This window comes from Xyrauchen texanus, chromosome 5, assembly GCF_025860055.1.
Source record: "Xyrauchen texanus isolate HMW12.3.18 chromosome 5, RBS_HiC_50CHRs, whole genome shotgun sequence".
NCBI lineage: Eukaryota > Metazoa > Chordata > Actinopteri > Cypriniformes > Catostomidae > Xyrauchen > Xyrauchen texanus.
The window spans coordinates 31,304,392-31,324,315 of record NC_068280.1 but is presented as its reverse complement, the minus strand read 5'-3'; the positions used below and the strand labels follow the sequence as shown (position 1 = coordinate 31,324,315).

The following is a 19,924-nucleotide window of genomic DNA, read 5'->3' as shown; positions in this document are numbered from 1 at the left end:
AAGTTTTGGAACAGAAAGTTCAATCTCGGAAGAATATTCATTCTTATAACATTAATCCTGCCAAAAAAAGAATTTGGAAGCATTGACCAATCTGATAGGTTCTGATTAATTTTTGTAATTAACTGAGGATAATTGGCTTTAAACAGATTTTCCAAATCAGGTGTGATATTGATTCCCAAATATTGAAATCCAGAACCTGCTAAATGAAAGTGGGAGTTTGAAACAGCTTCAGAGGGAACATGCATGTACAGAGCTTGAGATTTGTCCAAATTAATCTTATATCCTGAAAAATTACTGTATTTTTCAATTACAGCAAGAATTGCATCAGTAGAGGTCTCAGGGTATTTAAGATAGAGCAGAACATCGTCTGCATAAAGGGATATACGATGTTCATCTGGACCTATTTTAATACCATGTATGTTAGCATTAATTCTCACAGCAACAGCCAGTGGTTCAATAACCAAAGAGAATAACAATGGTGAGAGTGGGCAGCCTTGACGACAGCCTCTGCTAACTGAAAACCTGTCAGACAACACTTTGTTAGTGTTAACTTGAGCCATAGGATTAGAATATAAAAGTTGAACTAAACTGATAAAATTAGATCCTAGTTCTACTTTCTCTAATACTGCAAAAAGAAAAGGCCATTCCACCCTATCAAATGCCTTTTCAGCATCAAGGGATATAATGAAGGCAGGGTCCTTGGAAACATTTAAATAATCTATAATATTCAGCACTCTGCGAATATTATCAGTGCCGTATCTGGACTTCACGAAACCTGTTTGAACTGGGTGGACAATGCAGGGTAAAACAGTTTCAAGCCGCCGAGCTAAAGAGTTTGCTACAATTTTATAATCCACATTTAGTAAGCTAATTGGGCAATAAGAGGAGCATTTCACTGGGTCTTTGTCTTTTTTAGGAAGCAGGCTGATAACCGCCAATGACCAGGATTCAGGCATCGAATTTGAATCTAAGAGACTATTTATTGCTTGCATTAAAATTGGACAAATCTCAGGCCAGAATTGCTTATAAAATCCTAAGGGAAACCTATGGGCTGAAATATGTGCCACCAGAAACTGAATTTGAACCATTATATTTTAATTTGAATGGCTAAACTTGAATAATTGCATTGAAAAACTGAATTTGAATCACATCATTTGAAATTGTATTGTTTAATTAAAATTGAATTTATTCAAAAACTGAATCTGAATTGTATCATTTGAAATTGAATTTATTCGTTTGGAACTGAAGTCCAATAAAATTTGATCCTCACTGAAAATTAAACTCTCTATATATCTTCACATTCACTTCTCACAATTCAGATTCAGTTCTCAAATTCAATTTCAAGTTACTGAGACAGACATCCGGGTAGTTGGAGAATGAAGGAAGAGCAATCGAGCGCAGATCGATAGATAGCGTTCATTGGCGCACAGGACTCCTCTTGGGCCAATCAGCACCAATGTTTTGGAGCACAGTACGTTACCCGCCATGAAACTATGGAATTACGATTGTGTCAATAATAATGAATGTAACTTTATAAAACTGAACGTAACTTTTTCAGAAACTATCAAAAATATTCCATTACAAAAGAAGAAAAACACAATTAAAATGAAAAAAAAAAAATGAACTCAGTCGCATCGAATTTAACAGGCTCTTCAAATATGCTTCATTTTTTGTTAATGTTTTTCAAAGATTCGTTTTCGCAAATCGTGGATTCTGAATACATTGCCACAGATTTCGCTTACGCTTCGCAGTTTTTCGTTTGCTGTTTTGAGACAAACCTCTCGTGGGGGTGGGCTTAACAGTGATCTACTCTGATTGGATAGTGAGCTTTTGATGGACAGGTGCTCTCTGACCCGGATGTACAGACGTCACTCAGTGGCGCGCATATTGGAAAGCTCTCGCGGTGATTTGTAGTTATGCAATACGTCGTGCTTTGTTGTGTTACTTACTAACAATATGTAAATAATATTTGACCTATAATTATATAATTTAATATTATATGAGACCTTCGATCGTCTAATAATCGTCTTCGATCAGTCTGTAAAGATGAGCTTTCAGGAGAGACATGGAGCGGCATCATCTTCCTCTTATTTATTTAAAAAATATATATATATATATATATATATGTTTTTTAATGCAAAGAACAGGAACATACAAAAGAGAAAGCATACGTACATCACATAATATCAACCAAAACAATAAAGAAGACAAAAATAAATAGAAAAAATAATAATAATAATAATAATGTATTTAACAATAAAAGAAGAGGTAGGGCCATTACATCACACAAAAATGTTCACATGAAGAGATCAAATGCAGTGCAGATTCTAACAGTCCTTATGGCTTTCTTATTAGTAGATACTGAAATCAAATTTAGATAATTTTCTATTTCTTTTAAGAAGACAGAGAAGATAGGTTTACAGTTTAAAAATTTGCATTTGTGAATATAGAATTTGCTTAAGAAAATAATTAAATTAATAACAAAACAGACATTTTCGTTTGTGGGGTCTGAATCAAAATACCCAAATACAATGTTTCTCATATGTATTGAGAAGCCTGGCAAAATCTTACACTTGATAAAAACATCAATTTCATTCCAGAGCTTCTGAGTGTAATGACACAACCAAAATACATGAACCACTGTTTCATCAAAATTCACACAAAAAGAGCATGTTAGCTCAATTTCAGATTTAAATCTTTGTATAAATGTCTTAACAGGATAGAACCTGTGTATCAACTTAAAGGAAATTTCTTTCACTTTATTTGTGAGAATGAATTTCTGCTGTAAAGACCAGATTTTTTCAAATTAAGGTTACCAAACAAATTATTCCAAAAGGAAATAACAGGTGGAACAGAAATCAAATCCTTAAGAAATAAAGATCTTGTAGTTTTTAGCTTTCGACTCTGAAAAACAGATTTGACCAACAGAAGTATCACAAGGTTTAGGAAAGGATGCAGTAGATACTGGGGTGAAGTAATTACGGTTTTTAAAATGCATACATAAACCAGAGGGAATAGCACCCATTACTGTAGCAAATTCTTTTGGGGTTACTGGTATTTGGTATTCAGAAAGAAATTCTGAATATCTGAATAAAAGACCTTGCTTATTAAACAAATGCTCCACTCCTCCTCCTCTTGTCCTTCAAGGCAGCTTGAAGTAAGTTTGTGTTACTGAAGTAACCAATAACATCGATACAATTTTCTAATTTTACAGAAAACACTCTAAATTTCAACACAGTGGTGGAATATTGCATATATTTTATTATATTTATTCACAATGTTTTGATAAACACATATAAAATATCATAATTTTATATATTTTTTAAAAAATTTTTATTGTCATTCACAAGTTTGCAATGCACTGATGTCATGTCATGATGTTATGTAGTTTGATTGTTTGCTCTTTTGCACAGTTATTATATTCAAGGACGTGTCAATGTAGACAGTGCAGATATCAAACTGGTCTTTATTCTACAGCAAGGCAGAAATCTTGGTGCAGATGCTGCATCGGTACATAACAACCTTGAAATTCTTAACCAGTCGCTCGGGGATACCAGCACAAGGCAGGGTCAGCAGCAGTCCGTTCAGCAGTCGGGGCAGAGTCAAACAGTGGACCAAGATATGGCCAGGTTTCAGTTTTGCAGTCATGACAATGACAAAACAGCAACATTTTATTTAGCATGCATTTACAATACAACAATAAATTTGCAAAATAAAGCCAGAACTGTTGCACACTGTAACGTTACATGAATAAACGTTTTATCGATGTTATTGGTTACTTCAGTAACACGAACTTACTTCAAGCTGCCTTGAAGGACAAGAGGAGGAGGAGGAAGATGATGCCGCTCCGTGTCTCTCCTGAGAGCTCATCTTTACAGACTGATCGAAGACGATTATTAGACGATCGAAGGTCTCATATAATATTAAATTATATAATTATAGGTCAAATATTATTTACATATTGTTAGTAAGTAATACAACAAAGCACGACGTATTGCATAACTACAAATCACCGCGAGAGCTTTCTAATATGCGCGCCACTGAGTGACGTCTGTACATCCGGGTCAGAGAGCACCTGTCCATCAAAAGCTCACTATCCAATCAGAGTAGATCACTGTTAAGCCCACCCCCACGAGAGGTTTGTCTCAAAACAGCAAACGAAAAACTGCGAAGCGTAAGCGAAATCTGTGGCAATGTATTCAGAATCCACGATTTGCGAAAACGAATCTTTGAAAAACATTAACAAAAAATGAAGCATATTTGAAGAGCCTGTTAAATTCGTGCGACTGAGTTCATTTTTTTTTTTTCATTTTAATTATGTTTTTCTTCTTTTGTAATGGAATATTTTTGATAGTTTCTGAAAAAGTTACGTTCAGTTTTATAAAGTTACATTCATTATTATTGACACAATCGTAATTCCATAGTTTCATGGCGGGTAACGTACTGTGCTCCAAAACATTGGTGCTGATTGGCCCAAGAGGAGTCCTGTGCGCCAATGAACGCTATCTATCGATCTGCGCTCGATTGCTCTTCCTTCATCCTCCAACTACCCGGATGTCTGTCTCAGTAACTTGAAATTGAATTTGAGAACTGAATCTGAATTGTGAGAAGTGAATGTGAAGATATATAGAGAGTTTAATTTTCAGTGAGGATCAAATTTTATTGGACTTCAGTTCCAAACGAATAAATTCAATTTCAAATGATACAATTCAGATTCAGTTTTTGAATAAATTCAATTTTAATTAAACAATACAATTTCAAATGATGTGATTCAAATTCAGTTTTTCAATGCAATTATTCAAGTTTAGCCATTCAAATTCAAATATAAATGGTTCAAATTCAGTTTCTGGTGGCACATATTTCAGCCCATAGAAACCCGTCTGGGCCGGGAGCTTTACCATTTGGCATTGATTGTATAGATTGCCAGATTTCTTCCTTGGTAAAAGGGGAATTTAAAAAGGCCCTAGCATCTTCCGAAATACTAGGAAGAGGAATGTCATGCAGAAAATTCAGCAAATCCTCACTGGAGCCACTGTACCCAGTTGTATAAAGAGTTCTGAAAAAATCAGAGAAAGTGGTGTTAATGTCCTGGGGATCAAAGATCATTCTGCCTTCAGACGTCTTAATTGCTTTTATGGTTCTTTCGTTCTGCTCTTTTTTTAACTGGAAGGCCAGAAGGCGACTTGGCTTGTTTCCAAATTCGTAGTACCGCTGTTTGCTAAAAAGTAATAACTTTTTAACATGTCCTGTATGATCTAGATTAAGCTTGGCTCTGGCATTATTTAACAACATCCAATTATCTTGATTTGATAATCTTTTATGTTGTTTTTCCAGAAAATTTACTTCAGCTTCCAATTCTTCCCTTTTTCTTCATCAGAGAAGCATGAGCAATAAGGTGGCCTCGCATTGTGGCTTTGGCAGCGTCCCATTTTATTGCGGGGAAAACAGGCGAATTCTGATTATCCTGCCAATATTGAATTATTTTCTGTCTAAAATCAGAGCAAAAATCGGTATTGCTTAAAAATGAAGTGTTGAATTTCCAGTAGGTTGACTTCTGGATTGATATACTAATATCAATATTTAAATAAACGGGGCCATGATCGGATAACACAATAGGGCCAATATGACAAGAACTCACACGATGTATACACTCAGAAGGTATGAAAAAATAATCCAGTCTAGAATAAGAGTTGTGAGAGTGAGAGTAGAAAGTATAATCCCTGTCTTTTGGATGCAGCTCTCTCCAAATATCCACCAGACCAAGATCCTTACAAGTATTACGCAAAATATGCGAGGATTTACAACCAATTAAAACCTGGGGTGAGGATTTATCTAAATTTCCATCAAGTACGCAATTTAAATCACCTCCCAAAAATCCAATGTCCTTGCAAAGCTGGTTAAACTTTAAGACCACATATGACATAAAATTGGGGCAATCTATATTTGGAGCGTATACATTCCCTACAGTTATATGGCTTCCAAGAATAAAACCAGAAATCAACACGAATCTTCCATCAGAGTCATATTCTGCATGTTCGAGAATGAATGGAATATTTTTATGAATAAGAATTGTTGTACCCCTACTATTTGATGAGAATGAAGAAAAATAAATCTGACCAACCCAGTCTCTTTTCAACTTCATATGTTCCTTATCAGATAAATGAGTTTCCTGTAATAGCGCTATAGAGGCATGTTCCTTTTTAAGGAACGTTAGAATTTTCTTCCTCTTAATAACATGACCTATGCCCTTCACGTTCCAAGTTACTAATTTAAGAACGTTCTGCATACAGAAAAACAAGATAGAGTCAAAAGAATGATAGCATGCAACGACATACAATAAATGATGTCAGTATGAGATACCGAATACGAACAAAAGTGTACCACAAGTAAAACACATAACGAACCTGTAAAACCCTCCCCCCAAGGCCCCATCCCCAAACGATGAGGCACAGATGATATCAAAAAGTCACAAAATAACATAAGAAACCTTGAAACAGCTGATAGCACACTACCACCAAGTTATACAGCCCCGTCACGGCCCGCTCCACTAAACTATGTACTATAAACATATAACGGAAATACAAGAAACCATTGAGATGATAATAATTAAAATAAACAAAAAAACATTTGAAATAAAATAAAAAACCTTCCCTTTCATACCTGTCACGTATACAAGGTATATGAAAAGTTGCAAACCTGCGTGGGTAGTAATAACATTTTGGATATTGCCTTAAAGGGTAACTTGTCATACATGTCCAATGGAATCAACAGAATTTTTCCTCCAGAAACCAGGGTGTAGCTAGATTTCAAACCGAAGTCAAAATTAGTGGACCAGGGAATCCAAAAAAGCCTTGGCTGACCTCGGGTCATCGAACAAGTGAATCTTTCCGTTATGCAGACATCTGAGCCTGGCCGGATAAGCGAACCCACGGTACGGACCGCGGGCAGCCAAATCTTTACTCACGGTCGCGAACTCACGGCGTTTCTGCAGCAGGCCTGCTGACAAATCTGAGTAGAATCGAAGCTCTGAAATCTTCTGAAATCTGTCCGAATCTTCGACAGCAGAAATCCTCCGTTCAGTTTCTTTCAGGCGAGTTTCAGCGCCCGTTACTCTCTCAGTGAGTGCGGCGAATGAATTCTGAAGGCAAGACACTGAACTGGCCATCCCCTCCAGATGACTAGTAATTCCGTCGAGCCTCGATCCGTTGGCCTTTATTTCTGAAAAAATCAGCGACATATCCAATTGTGAATCAACTGCGTTAACCTCAGATTCAGCCGAAGACGCGTGGTGAGTAGACTACTTCTTATCTTTTCCTTTAGCCTTCTGCGAGCGCGTCGTGCCAAAAATAGGAAAATCTTTGTCAGAAGTTGTGTCTGACATGGTTATAAATCCGTTCGACGAGATAAAATGAGAATTTGGAGGAATAAATGTTAATTATTTGAAAATTTGAGCGGAGCAAAGAACTCAGGTAGCCATCTCACTCTGGGTCACGTGACGTCCCCATCTTTGATTTTTTTTTTTATGGGAATGACAACGAGGTTATGAGGGACAGACTTGTGTCTCTTCAATAGCACAAATGGTGCAAAGCTGTATAAAGCTCCTAGATCACATGTGATTTTCCACAACTCATGTTGTCTGGAGTTCTTTGTATACAGAATGTTCTTGAATAGATATTTTATCAATGTTTTGTTCGCGGAATGATCCAAAGACACTTCAAACTGCAGTACAGCCCATTGAATAGATAGACGTAAAGACATAAACTGAACAAGTTTCACAAACATGTGACTAACAGAAATGGAATAATGTGTCCCTGAACAAATAGGACGTCAAAATCAAAAGTAACAGTCAGTATCTGGTGTGGCCACCAGCTGCATGAAGTACTGCAGTGAATCTCCTCCTCATGGACTGCACCATTGCCAGTTCTTGCTGTGAGATGTTACCCCACTCTTCCACCTCCGATTCAACAGGTCCCAGAGGTGCTCAATGGGATTGAGGTCCAGGCTTTTCGCTGGCCATGGCAGAACACTGACATTCCTGTCCTGCAGGAAATTACGCACAAACAAGCAGTATGGCTGATGGCATTGTCATGCTGGAGGATCATGTCAGGATGAACCTGCAGGAAGGGTACCACATGAGGGAGGAGGATGTCTTCCCTGTAACACACAGCATTGAGATTGTCTGCAATGACAACAAGATCAGTCCAATGATGCTGTGACACACTGCCCCAGACCATGACTGACCTTCCACATCCAAATTGATCCGCTACAGAGTACAGGCCTCTGTGTTACACTCATTCCTTCGATGATAAACGCGAGTCCGACCAACACCCCTGGTGAGACAAAACCGCGACTCGTCAGTGAAAAGCACTTTTTGCCAGTCCTGTCTGGTCCAGCGACGGTGGGTTTGTGCCCATACAGTCAGGTCCATAAATATTGGGACATCGACACAGTTCTAATCTTTTTGGCTCTATACACCACCACAATGGGTTTGAAATGAAACGAACAAGATGTGCTTTAACTGCAGACTTTCAGCTTTAATTTGAGGGTATTTGCATCCAAATCAGGTGAACGGTGTAGGAATTACAACAGTTTGTATATGTGCCTCCCACTTTTTAAGGGACCAAAAGTAATGGGACAGATTAACAATCATAAATCAAACTTTCACTTTTTAATACTTGGTTGCAAATCCTTTGCAGTCAATTACAGCCTGAAGTCTGGAACGCATAGACATCACCAGATGCTGGGTTTCATCCCTGGTGATGCTCTGCCAGGCCTCTACTGCAACTGTCTTCAGTTCCTGCTTGTTCTTGGGGCATTTTCCCTTCAGTTTTGTCTTCAGCAAGTGAAATGCATGCACAATCGGATTCAGGTCAGGTGATTGACTTGGCCATTGCATAACATTCCACTTCTTTCCCTTAAAAAACTCTTTGGTTGCTTTCGCAGTATGCTTCGGGTCATTGTCCATCTGTACTGTGAAGCGACGTCCAATGAGTTCTGAAGCATTTGGCTGAATATGAGCAGATAATATTGCCCGAAACACTTCAGAATTCATCCTGCTGCTTTTGACAGCAGTCACATCATCAATCATCACAAGAGAACCAGTTCCATTGGCAGCCATACATGCCCACGCCATGACACTACCACCACCATGCTTCACTGATGAGGTGATATGCTTTGGATCATGAGCAGTTCCTTTCTCTTCCCATCACTCTGGTACAAGTTGATCTTTGTCTCATCTGTCCATAGGATGTTGTTCCAGAACTGTGAAGGCTTTTTTAGATGTTGTTTGGCAAACTCTAATCTGGCCTTCCTGTTTTTGAGGCACACCAATGGTTTACATCTTGTGGTGAACCATCTGTATTCACTCTGGTGAAGTCTTCTCTTGATTGTTGACTTTGACACACATACACCTACCTCCTGGAGAGTGTTCTTGATCTGGCCAACTGTTGTGAAGGGTGTTTTCTTCACCAGGGAAAGAATTCTTCGGTCATCCACCACAGTTGTTTTCCGTGGTCTTCCGGGTCTTTTGGTGTTGCTGAGCTCACCGGTGCCTTCTTTCTTTTTAAGAATGTTCCAAACAGTTGATTTGGCCACACCTAATGTTTTTGCTATCTCTCTGATGTTTTTTTTTTTTATTTTTCAGCCTAATGATGGCTTGCTTCACTGATAGTGACAGCTCTTTGGATCTCATATTGAGAGTTGACAGCAACAGATTCCAAATGCAAATAGCACACTTGAAATGAACTCTGGACCTTTTATCTGCTCCTTGTAAATGGGATAATGAGGGAATAACACACGCCTAGCCATGGAACAGCTGAGAAGCCAATTGTCCCATTACTTTTGGTCCCTTAAAAAGTGGGAGGCACATATACAAACTGTTGTAATTCCTACACCGTTCACCTGATTTGGATGTAAATACCCTCAAATTAAAGCTGAAAGTCTGCAGTTAAAGCACATCTTGAAACTTAGTTTCAGTTAAAATCCATTGTGGTGGTGTATAGAGCCAAAAAGATTAGAATTGTGTCGATGTCCCAATATTTATGGACCTGACTGTAGGTGACGTTGTTGCTGGTGATGTCTGGTAATGACCTGCCTTACAACAGGCCTACAAGCCCTCAGTCCAGCCTCTCTCAGACTATCGCAGTCAGTCTGAGCACTGATGAAGGGATTGTGCGTTCCTGGTGTAACTCGGGTAGTTGTTGTTGCCATCCTGTACCTGTCCCGCAGGTGTGATATTCTGATGTACCGTTCCTGTGCAGGTGTTGTTACGTGTGGTCTGCCACTGTGAGGATGATCAGATGTCCCTCCTGTCTCCCTGTAGCACTGTCTTAGGTATCTCACAGTACGGACATTGTAATTTATTGACCTGGCCACATCTGCAGTCCTCATGCCTCCATGCATCATGCCAAAGGCACATTCACGCAGATGAGCAGGGACCCTGGGGATCTTTCTTTTGGTGTTTTTCATAGTCAGTAGAAAGGTCTCTTAAGTGTCCTAAGTTTTTATAACTGTAACATTAATTGCCTACCATCTCTAAGCTGTTTGTGTCTTCATGACCGTTCTACAGGTGCATGTTCATTAATTGTTTATGGTTCATTGAACATATCATTTTTATTTTAAACCCTTTACAATAAAGATCTGTAAAGTTATTTGGATTTTTATTAAAATAATCTTTAAAATACAGTGTCCTGAAAAAGGGATGTTTCTTTTTTTGAGTTTATATATATATGTATATATGTATATATATATATATATATATATATATATATATATATATATATATATATATATATATATATATATATATATATATATATATATGTGAGATCAAGCTTTTGACACTTAGGACAATTGAGGGACTTGTTCACAACTATTACACAAGGTGCAAACATTCACTGATGCTGATGAAGACAACTAACTACTATATGCATACTATACTTTGTTATTATCTGTAAAGTAGATTTTGAAGAGCAGTATTAAATAAAAATAATTGTTGATCTCTTATATTTTATAAATTATGAAAGGGGTTTAAACATTTATGAGACAAAAGGGAATACAAACTTACCTTCTCAAAAATATACTGTTTATTAAATGTCCGATTAATAGTCATTAAACAGTCAAATATCAGCTGTCTTCCTTTTCTTCTGCTTTTTAATTTGTTTCTGAACAGCAATCTAAATCGAGCAATTCTGTGATTTGGTGACTAAAAACAGCCATAAAATAATTATAATCCTAAATAAAAAATTGTATCTGGTCCCCTGGAAAGTCCAAAAAGAACAAAAAGGCAGCATAAAAGTAATCCATTGGACTCGAGTGATTAAATCTATATCTTCAGAAGTAATATGTAATAAAATCAATATTTAAATTATTTTTACTATAAATTCTCCTTCCTGCCCAGTAGGAGGCGATATGCACAAAGAATGTGAATCACCAAAAACAAAAGAAGAATATGGAAGTGAAAGTGGAGATTTGTGGTAAAAAAAGGACTTGAATATAGATCTGTTTCTCACTCACACCTGTTATATCGCTTCTGAAGTGGAGTCATATGGATTATGCTGCCTTTTATGTGCTTTTTTAGCTTCAAAGTTCTGGCCACCATTCACTTGCATTGTATGGACTTACAGAGCTGAGATATTCTCCTAAAATCTTTGTTTGTGTTCAGCATAAAAAAAGAAAGTAATACACATCTGGGATGGCATGACCTTTGGATCAGTTGTATAAAAGTAATAAACTGCATAAGAAAAGTAAAGTTCTGTCTTGCATCATTTGTTTGTAGATGCAACTTAGTTTGATCATTGACTTACTAATGCAGTGACATTCATACATTTTTAAGAGGGGATTTTTAAGTGTCCAATGTGGGCCTGCTATATTTAACCCATAACAAGCTTGTAAATACCATCATTTGAAAATTGGAAAAATCTTAATTGAAAAAGGATCATTATTAATGGAGAACAAAAGTATATTTTCTGCATTGTAAAAAGCCAGCAGCTCCACGGAAGTACACTAAGGACTTTATGTTTGTCATAAAGTTAATCTTTACAAAAATTTACTGTACATTTATAATTCCTTTCTGTCTGTCTTTTTCTCACAGTTATACTGAGCCTAAAACTGGGTTGGTGCTGGTCACACTACATTGAACAAGCTACTACAGTGAAAAATTTACTTCTCTTTCTTTCCACTGCCTTAAACCAAAGTGTCTTCTATTATGCCAACAATGATAATGTTCTGTTGGATTTTAATCATATACACCTGTCTACTTCTTTCTGTAATTGTGCAAGAGTTAATTTAAATCATAAAAACGAACAAATATCAAGGTACAGTACTACAAACCTACGCTACATTTTATATTGAATATTGACCAATGTACACGGTATACTTTAATGTTTATTGATGCTAACTTACAAAAATGCAAGGACATTCCATTTAGTATTCCTAATTACAGTGCTCTTGAGCACTAAAATTACATAATCAGTGAGTTTAAAATGCCTTTTGTCAAAACAGATAATGACAACACATTTATTTTTCTCCATACCAGTGGAGTATTTGTATATTGTAAAAGCAGAAGAGAGGGCTGTTATTATGGTATTTAAGATGTTTGATATTACATTTTTGCACACTGTTTAATGTTGTTAGGTTTATAAACAAAGTATCAGTTTTTATGATCTTGTAGCTTCAGATTAATTCAGGGATGTTAACTGGAGATGCCACTGGATGGCTGTTTACTCTCTTCAGTCTTTGTAAATCTATACATATTCATTGAGATTTTGGAAATATAAATGCTTATCCCGTATTTCAGCTTTGCATTTTAATTTGTTTGTGAGCAGCACAATCAGAAGTCTGTTTTTTCCTAGATCAGAAATACAGTCATCACATTACAGAAATCACAGGCTTGAGACAAGCATTTTATACCACTTTACAGTGCTGGAACTTTGTTTTAGCTCAGCTTTGGGTTTTATATTTCCAATTTAAAGTTTTGATGTGACATTTTATAGTCGTCATAACGCTGCTATGCAATTCAGAAATCTTATGCGTGAAAATTCTTACTTTTAAGCTTGTTCTGAAAACCATTTTTGAAGTTATACTGTATATTTTGAACCTTAAAATTAATTTTATATGTAAACTTGTTCATTTATTTTTGTTTAAAAAAATGATGGTTAAAAACGTGAGAGAATAAAGAATTTTAAAGACTTAACACAAAAGCTTTGTTTCTTTATAGAAAATACAAATGTGATAAAACTTCCTTAAAATTAAATTTTATATTATATATAGTCTGAGCTTTTAGGGCTCAGAATTTAAAGAGTTAGTTAAACATTTCATCCTCGTTTATCCATTTAACTTTATATCAATAGAAAATGTTGGTGGGGAAAATACAACTCTGCATGTTGAACACTCAAGAGTTGATGCTAGTTTCAATAAGCAAAGGTCACATTTCTCCATGATGAAAGAAGCAGCTGTTGAAGTGAATCCAGTTCTGTCAGAGGGCAATGCTGATTACTCAATAAATATTGCTCTTTGTGTGGCACTGAATTACATTGTTGCAGCTGAAAATGAATAAGGTTTTATTACTTTATTACATTTTTAGACAAATGGCTTGTTCTTAATTATCTTTGGTGTATTGATTAGGTGTTCTTTATAATGTGAAATTCAGTATTCTATTGCAGTATTCTTGAACTTAAAACATATTTGTATTTTTTATATATTTATTTATTTTATCTGTAAAGGAAAAGTTCAAATATGACTATGACTTTTTTCTGCTGAACACAAATATTTTTAGAAGAATATCTCCACTCTGTAGGTCCATACAATGCAAGTGAACATAACAAAATTGTGATGCTACACAAGGACCTAAAGGTAGCATAAAATTAATGCATAAAACTCCAGTGGTTTAATTCATATCTTCAGAAGCAATATGATAAGTGTTGGTGTGAGAAACAACATTTAAGTTCTTTTTTACTATTATGTAAATTTTGCAGCTTCAAATGTCACAATTCACTTGCATTGTGACAACCTACAGAGCTGAAATATTATTCTCAAAATCTTTGTTTGTGTTCAGTAGAAGACAGAACGTCATACACATCTTAGATGGCACGAGGGTGAGTAAATGATGACAGATTTTAAATATTTGGGTGAACTATGCCTTTAAATCTTTCTCCTACTCCAGCTTAATATGAAGAGTAGGCCATTCATAAATTAATTACCCTAAAAAGTGTAAACACTATGGTGCTATCAAAACATTACTTCAATTGTCATAGGATCCCGCACAGCAACATTGGCTCAACCAATGCCATGAATTTGGGGCGGGACTATCCTTTTGCAACTAATAGGGGAGTTTTCTTGAAACTTTTTAATATTACAAATAAATAATACATACATGTACGTACTGAGTTTTGATTGAGTCAAGGTTGCAGGTTGAGTCAAAAAATGTAAGGAAAAATAAAGGTTAAATTTAAATAAAGTTTACTACACATACAGCTTTAGAGTATTTGGGACCCCAAACATAAAGAATGTGCAGTCAATCTCACCAGAACATGTCAGTTAATATTTGGGATTATCTTGTTCTTGCTTATGTCTTGTTAATATTGCTTTTTTCCTTTGATTTGATGTATTAGTTTCATACACATGAATGTTTGACTGCAGAAGCAGCACGAGTCAATAGTTGCTTAGAACGTCACACAGACTCAGCGGAAGCTTAGAAGATTTATGATGTATGATTTCACAGAGAAAATAGCCCAACCTCGCATTTCACTTCCCTCTGCTAAAGGATGCAACATCTGCTCTGTCTGTGAAGGTATAAGTTATTTCTCTGTGTTCTAGATTACTTGAATTTCCTGAACCTTTATTTTTTTAGAAAAGTTTTGAGAAAAATGCAGATTTGGACTAAAGTCTGATCTGAACGCAATCTTTATGTTTATTGAAATTGTAGAGCAGAGCAGAAGCCAAATTAAGATTCATATCCGTTCATTAATCTCATGGTTGAAGAGCTGAAAGAGGTTAGTTGTTTTCTAAAAGAATATACTCTATAATAAATGTATTGTAACTATATTGTGTTTTATTTTAGAACTTTTTTGTTTGTTTGTTTTTTGCTTTAAATTAGATCAGCATAGAAGGACAAATTCACCAACAATCCAAACTTGACTCACAATTTGAAGATTCAAAATCAAATTGAACTGAAATTAATTTCAAACCTATTTTTCTAAAAGCTTAAAATCCAATATAGCTGTTTCCTTCTTTTTTTAAGGGTTTTAGTAAATATATTTTTATCTTTTCCAAATGTATTTACATTTTTATTTACCTGTTATTTTTGATTAAACAAAAACCTTAACCATCAATATAACAGAATGCGTCTTTATTTACCTTTACTTTATAATGCTTAAGAGTGTGAGAATGATGTTACTCACTGAAAGTATTGTAATCACCTAAATTCAGTTGATTATTTCCCCCCAATACTCAAAGCATTTCTGTGACAAAACACATGAAATTCAAGCACACAGTGTTTTTCAGCTCAGTTATAAAGGTATAATGATGGATCCATAATTTTACAATAAAGCCTCCAAGTCAGAATTATAGTTTTAGCACACAAGAGTTGTTAAGTTGAAGAGGCCTCTGAATACTGGCCAAAATATACAAGAACTAATGTTTCTTAGATTTTTTACACCAGAGTAGAACAGTTGTTATTTGACAGTATATAGATGTTTTACAATCATTTGTCCTTTTGCAGCTACCAAATTAATATTACACATTGTATGGCAACCTGATATAGGCCTAGGAAGTGCAAGCCATTGCCATTTCGAGAATCATCATTGGGGTTGTGTTTTAGACCGCATATGTCAAACTTTATGATAATTAATCCATAGAGTTATTGAATGAACAATTGAATAAGTTATTACATTTGTATTACACAGCATTTTTCTGAAAGCAAAGCAAAAACTAAAACTCAAAGCAAAAGACATGTGTCCTACTACTGTAGACGACATCAATTCTACCTTAATCCATAGGGAGTGTCTTCAATGTTTCCCAAGTAAGGAATAATTGATGGCGCGTTGAATTAATGAAAATGAATCCGCTCCCGAGGCGGTAATGCAGCTTCAATGTGAACTCAATAATTTGTCTTGATATCGAACTGTTATGCCTGTAATGTAATAACTGTACTGTTATAACATATTTATTACTTCATAACCATGCAGTTAATGAAAATACATTGCCTTGAAACATCTAATTTAAACATTCCTGTTGCAGTGTTCATCTGAGATAAAGTAAACAATTGCACAGTCTGTTGGATATGGCTAAATAGTTATAATCTATTGTGTGATGTTTTGAGATTATTTTGTTATTTCAAAGATATCTTTTTTTTTTTGTGATAAGTTCTTTCAGTGTTTGTGTGAAATAATTTGACCGTGTTATGTGATAAAGTAATCGTTATTCCTATTTTATTTTCTCAAATATCCAGGAGTCAGAGACCGGGTAAAACGGTCAAACGATCGAAGTCGACAGACATCTCTCTTCTGAATGTGCTGCTTGAACAAAACGGTACATAATGAACGCAGTTCCTAAGCTTTCACTGGATTACAGAGCAGAGGACTAAAATATGAAATTGCAAAACAAAGGGCTTTTACTCTTGGTCATCATAGTGTTGAAAACCTGTAACTCAAATGATGACTTCATCATCCCTCGGACACCCCTGATTATCTCTGTTTCGGCCTACTAAACCACAGCTTATAATAACAACACCCAGAACAAAGAAATCATGAATGGTTTGCCAGATACCTCTGTGAAATGTGTACTGGTTGGAGACTGTGCAGTGGGTAAAACAGCACTCCTTGTACGCTTCACTTCTGAAACATTCCCAGACAGCTACAGACCCACTGTCTATGAAAACACTGGCGTTGATGTATTCATGGATGGAATCCAGATCAGTTTGGGATTGTGGGATACAGCAGGGCACGACACCTTCCACCAAATTCGGCCTATGTCTTATCAGCTAGCAGATGTGGTTTTACTATGTTATTCGGTAGCAAATCCTAACTCATTACATAATCTCCGGCATAAATGGATCGCTGAGGTAAGGGAATTTCTTCCGAAAGCACCTGTTCTGGTTGTTGCTACACAGACAGACCATCGTGAGATGGGACCGTATCGTGCTAACTGCACCACAGCCTCGGAGGGCAAACAGGTGGCCCAGGAGATCCGTGCAAAGGGATACCTGGAATGCTCGGCTCTGAGCAACCGTGGCGTGCAACAGGTTTTTGAGTGTGCCGTTCGAACGGCCATTAATCGGGCAAGAAGACGGACACGGCGTAGACTGTTGGACTTTAACCCCTGTAAAGTCTCCTGAAAGTCATGAAATGGAGATATTATTTAATCATAACCTACACATATGACTTCTTAGGAACCTCAGATTTCTCATCACTAAGATTTTCCTAAATTCTTTCAGACACAAACTAATGGATACCTTAACAAAGACCTTGTCTTACTACTGCATTCAAAGACTATTTCATGTCATTCATATAAAAAGGCATGTATACTCCATTGACATGAGATGTTTTGTGGAAAAGATTGTTTGATTTTGAATCTAGACTTTAAAAAAAAATGTGCATCTTATGGTTACATCTAAATTAACTAGTTTAATTCAAGTCTAAAATATTATTTAATGTGTAAATCAACCTGACTGCACGGTTACACCAACAAAACTAATTTTAAGGGTTAGATCAGGTAGAGATTGCAGGTTACCAGCCTTACATTGTGTAGCCAGGTTCCGATATCTGATCATACAGTCTATGCTTTAGACAAGTGGTTCTCGGCTGTTTTTGCTTCAGGACCCAGATTTACAGTACTAAACACAGTACTAAAACTGTTTATCATAAAAAAGATTTCCTCAGAATCAATCATGGAAATGTGTTAAAACTACACTGATAAAAATGTGCCTTATGTGGTAAAATCTAAATCAACTGATTTCATTTAAGTCAAAAACATGATTCAACAACACTGAATCCTGAACTGAATATATATTCTTTCACCGACAAAACTTATTTTAATGGTAAGATCATGTTGAAATTGCTCCTTAAAGGAACATTTGCAGGTTACCACTTTTACGGTGTACAATAAACTTCACAGGCCTAAAATGATACAATATTATTAAGATGACAGGCTGAATAGGAAGATTGACAATTTTGTAAAAGCATAAAGAACAGCAGAAGTGTGATTTACCAGACTAACACATGGAACAAACACTGGGCCAAATATTAGTATAAGCAATATTACCAAGTGATGGACACATTTTAAAGGATTGTAGAATTTGTAAATATGGTATTAATACCATAAATATGGAAGATTTTTCTCCTCCACTTTTAGTTTATTAGTATATTTATCTTGCTTTCCTTTCTAAACATTATTATATGGTTAGTTGCATTTTCTTACATACATTCAGCAATTTTTCTCTTCTTTCTTCAACCCTGTCAGAGCAGATCTGCAACCCACCAGTTGAGAACCACTGCTTTAATCACACACTTTAAACTGAACAAATATTAATTAATTTAGTCATTATAAATCTGTATCCTTGTTGTTAATTTTAAACAATTCAACATTTACCAGAATTTTCCAAGAACATATTATTTAAAAAGGACAGATGCAGCTGTTACATCTGTTGGATAATGGACATTTTGTTAACTTTAGTTCTTTACAGAACTGAGCCCGTCATTTAAAAAATGGTATCTGCACTTTTAGCTTGCTTTTTCTAGTAGCTTGCGTAGAACAGCCCCTTGTTGGGCTCTTAAAACCTACTCTAGTCTCCCAGTATCTATACCAGAACTGTGATGAATTATGGATGCATGTATTCACATTAGCTCATAAGGCCATGAGATCACATGCTGCGATGAGCAACATCTCAGTTTTAGATGGGGAATAAATCAGTGCCGTTTTGTATTTTGATCTGACGACAATGCGTTTTACTGTATCTTATACACTGTTCATGGGGGTTAGGAATAGCATCAGTAGTTCTTATTCTCAAAATATTGATTTCATAGCATTTATAGGTTTATTATATAAGCAGTTGTTTTAAGAAATACGTTTATTTTGTGTGAGTGTGTGTGTGTGTGTGTGTGTGTGTGTGTGTGTGAGATCTGTCAGGGAACATCTATGTGTTTATACCAATTCTGCCTAAATGAGCACAACCTTTGTCTTCCTTAAAAAATGGTAAAAACATTGAGTTTCACTAGATATAAGTAGTTTAATTGGAGAACAGTATTTGGGGGATAGAGTTTCATTGGACATAAGTATCCCATAGATAAAAACTTTGACAGAAAATAAGGATTTTTTATTTTATTTTTTTGGCAATATCTGTCAAACTTAAGCTAACCAAGCAAGCTGTTATAACAATGATGATAAAATATCTTAACGGAATTGTATGTTACTGATTTGGTGGAAAGCATTAAGCTGAAATAAGTGTGTTACAAGTGAACAGTGTTAAAATCAGTGCATTAAACTGTCGTTTGCCATTATTCAACAGATATATGCATGTTAACTAATATCCAAGACTCTCCGTAGATATCAGATGTCAGTAGTTTTCTTATTCTCTACAGTCTATTGTCAATCTGTGAGCTATGAGTATACAAGCAATTTCTCAAATGAAAGAAGAAGAAAAGAAACATTATTGCCCCCAAAACTTTCAACATTATCAAATGTATTTTAGAAGACTAAGATAATACATAGTGCTCTACTCTCCACATTAGGACAGTGCAGGACATACGTTCCCAAAAAGAACATTGTTTCCAGCTTTTTCAAGACAAAAGATCCAGATTTCACGTTGTTTGAGGATGAACTCCGCTTCAGTTTCAACATGGGCAACATTAGAATACTGAATATATATATATATATATATATATATATATATATATATATATATATATATATATATATTCATAATGTTGTA

The 19,924-nt window shown here is 35.7% G+C and overlaps 2 protein-coding genes across 3 annotated transcripts in view; both read left to right on the top strand.

The window, feature by feature from the left end:
• n4bp2 (NEDD4 binding protein 2) overlaps positions 1-13,184 on the top strand; it is a 35,260-nt gene extending 22,076 nt beyond the window's left edge. The window contains exon 16 of the mRNA XM_052126950.1: positions 12,092-13,184. Within this exon, the coding sequence (XP_051982910.1) occupies positions 12,092-12,137 (46 nt within the window). The 3' untranslated portion in view covers positions 12,138-13,184. The remainder of the gene's footprint in view (positions 1-12,091) is intronic.
• A 1,476-nt stretch (positions 13,185-14,660) lies between these two features.
• LOC127644258 (rho-related GTP-binding protein RhoH-like) lies at positions 14,661-19,813 on the top strand. 2 transcript variants are annotated; one of them, XM_052127349.1, is made up of 3 exons: positions 14,661-14,788; positions 14,924-14,990; positions 16,448-19,813. In XM_052127349.1, the coding sequence occupies exon 3, from the start codon at positions 16,745-16,747 to the stop codon at positions 17,330-17,332; it is 588 nt and encodes a 195-aa protein (XP_051983309.1). In that variant the 5' UTR covers positions 14,661-14,788; positions 14,924-14,990; positions 16,448-16,744; the 3' UTR covers positions 17,333-19,813. The 2 variants fall into 2 exon arrangements, with proteins under 2 accessions (XP_051983309.1, XP_051983310.1); XM_052127350.1 differs by lacking the exon at positions 14,924-14,990 and having other exon boundaries at positions 14,755-14,788.
• Positions 19,814-19,924: the final 111 nt, after the last annotated feature.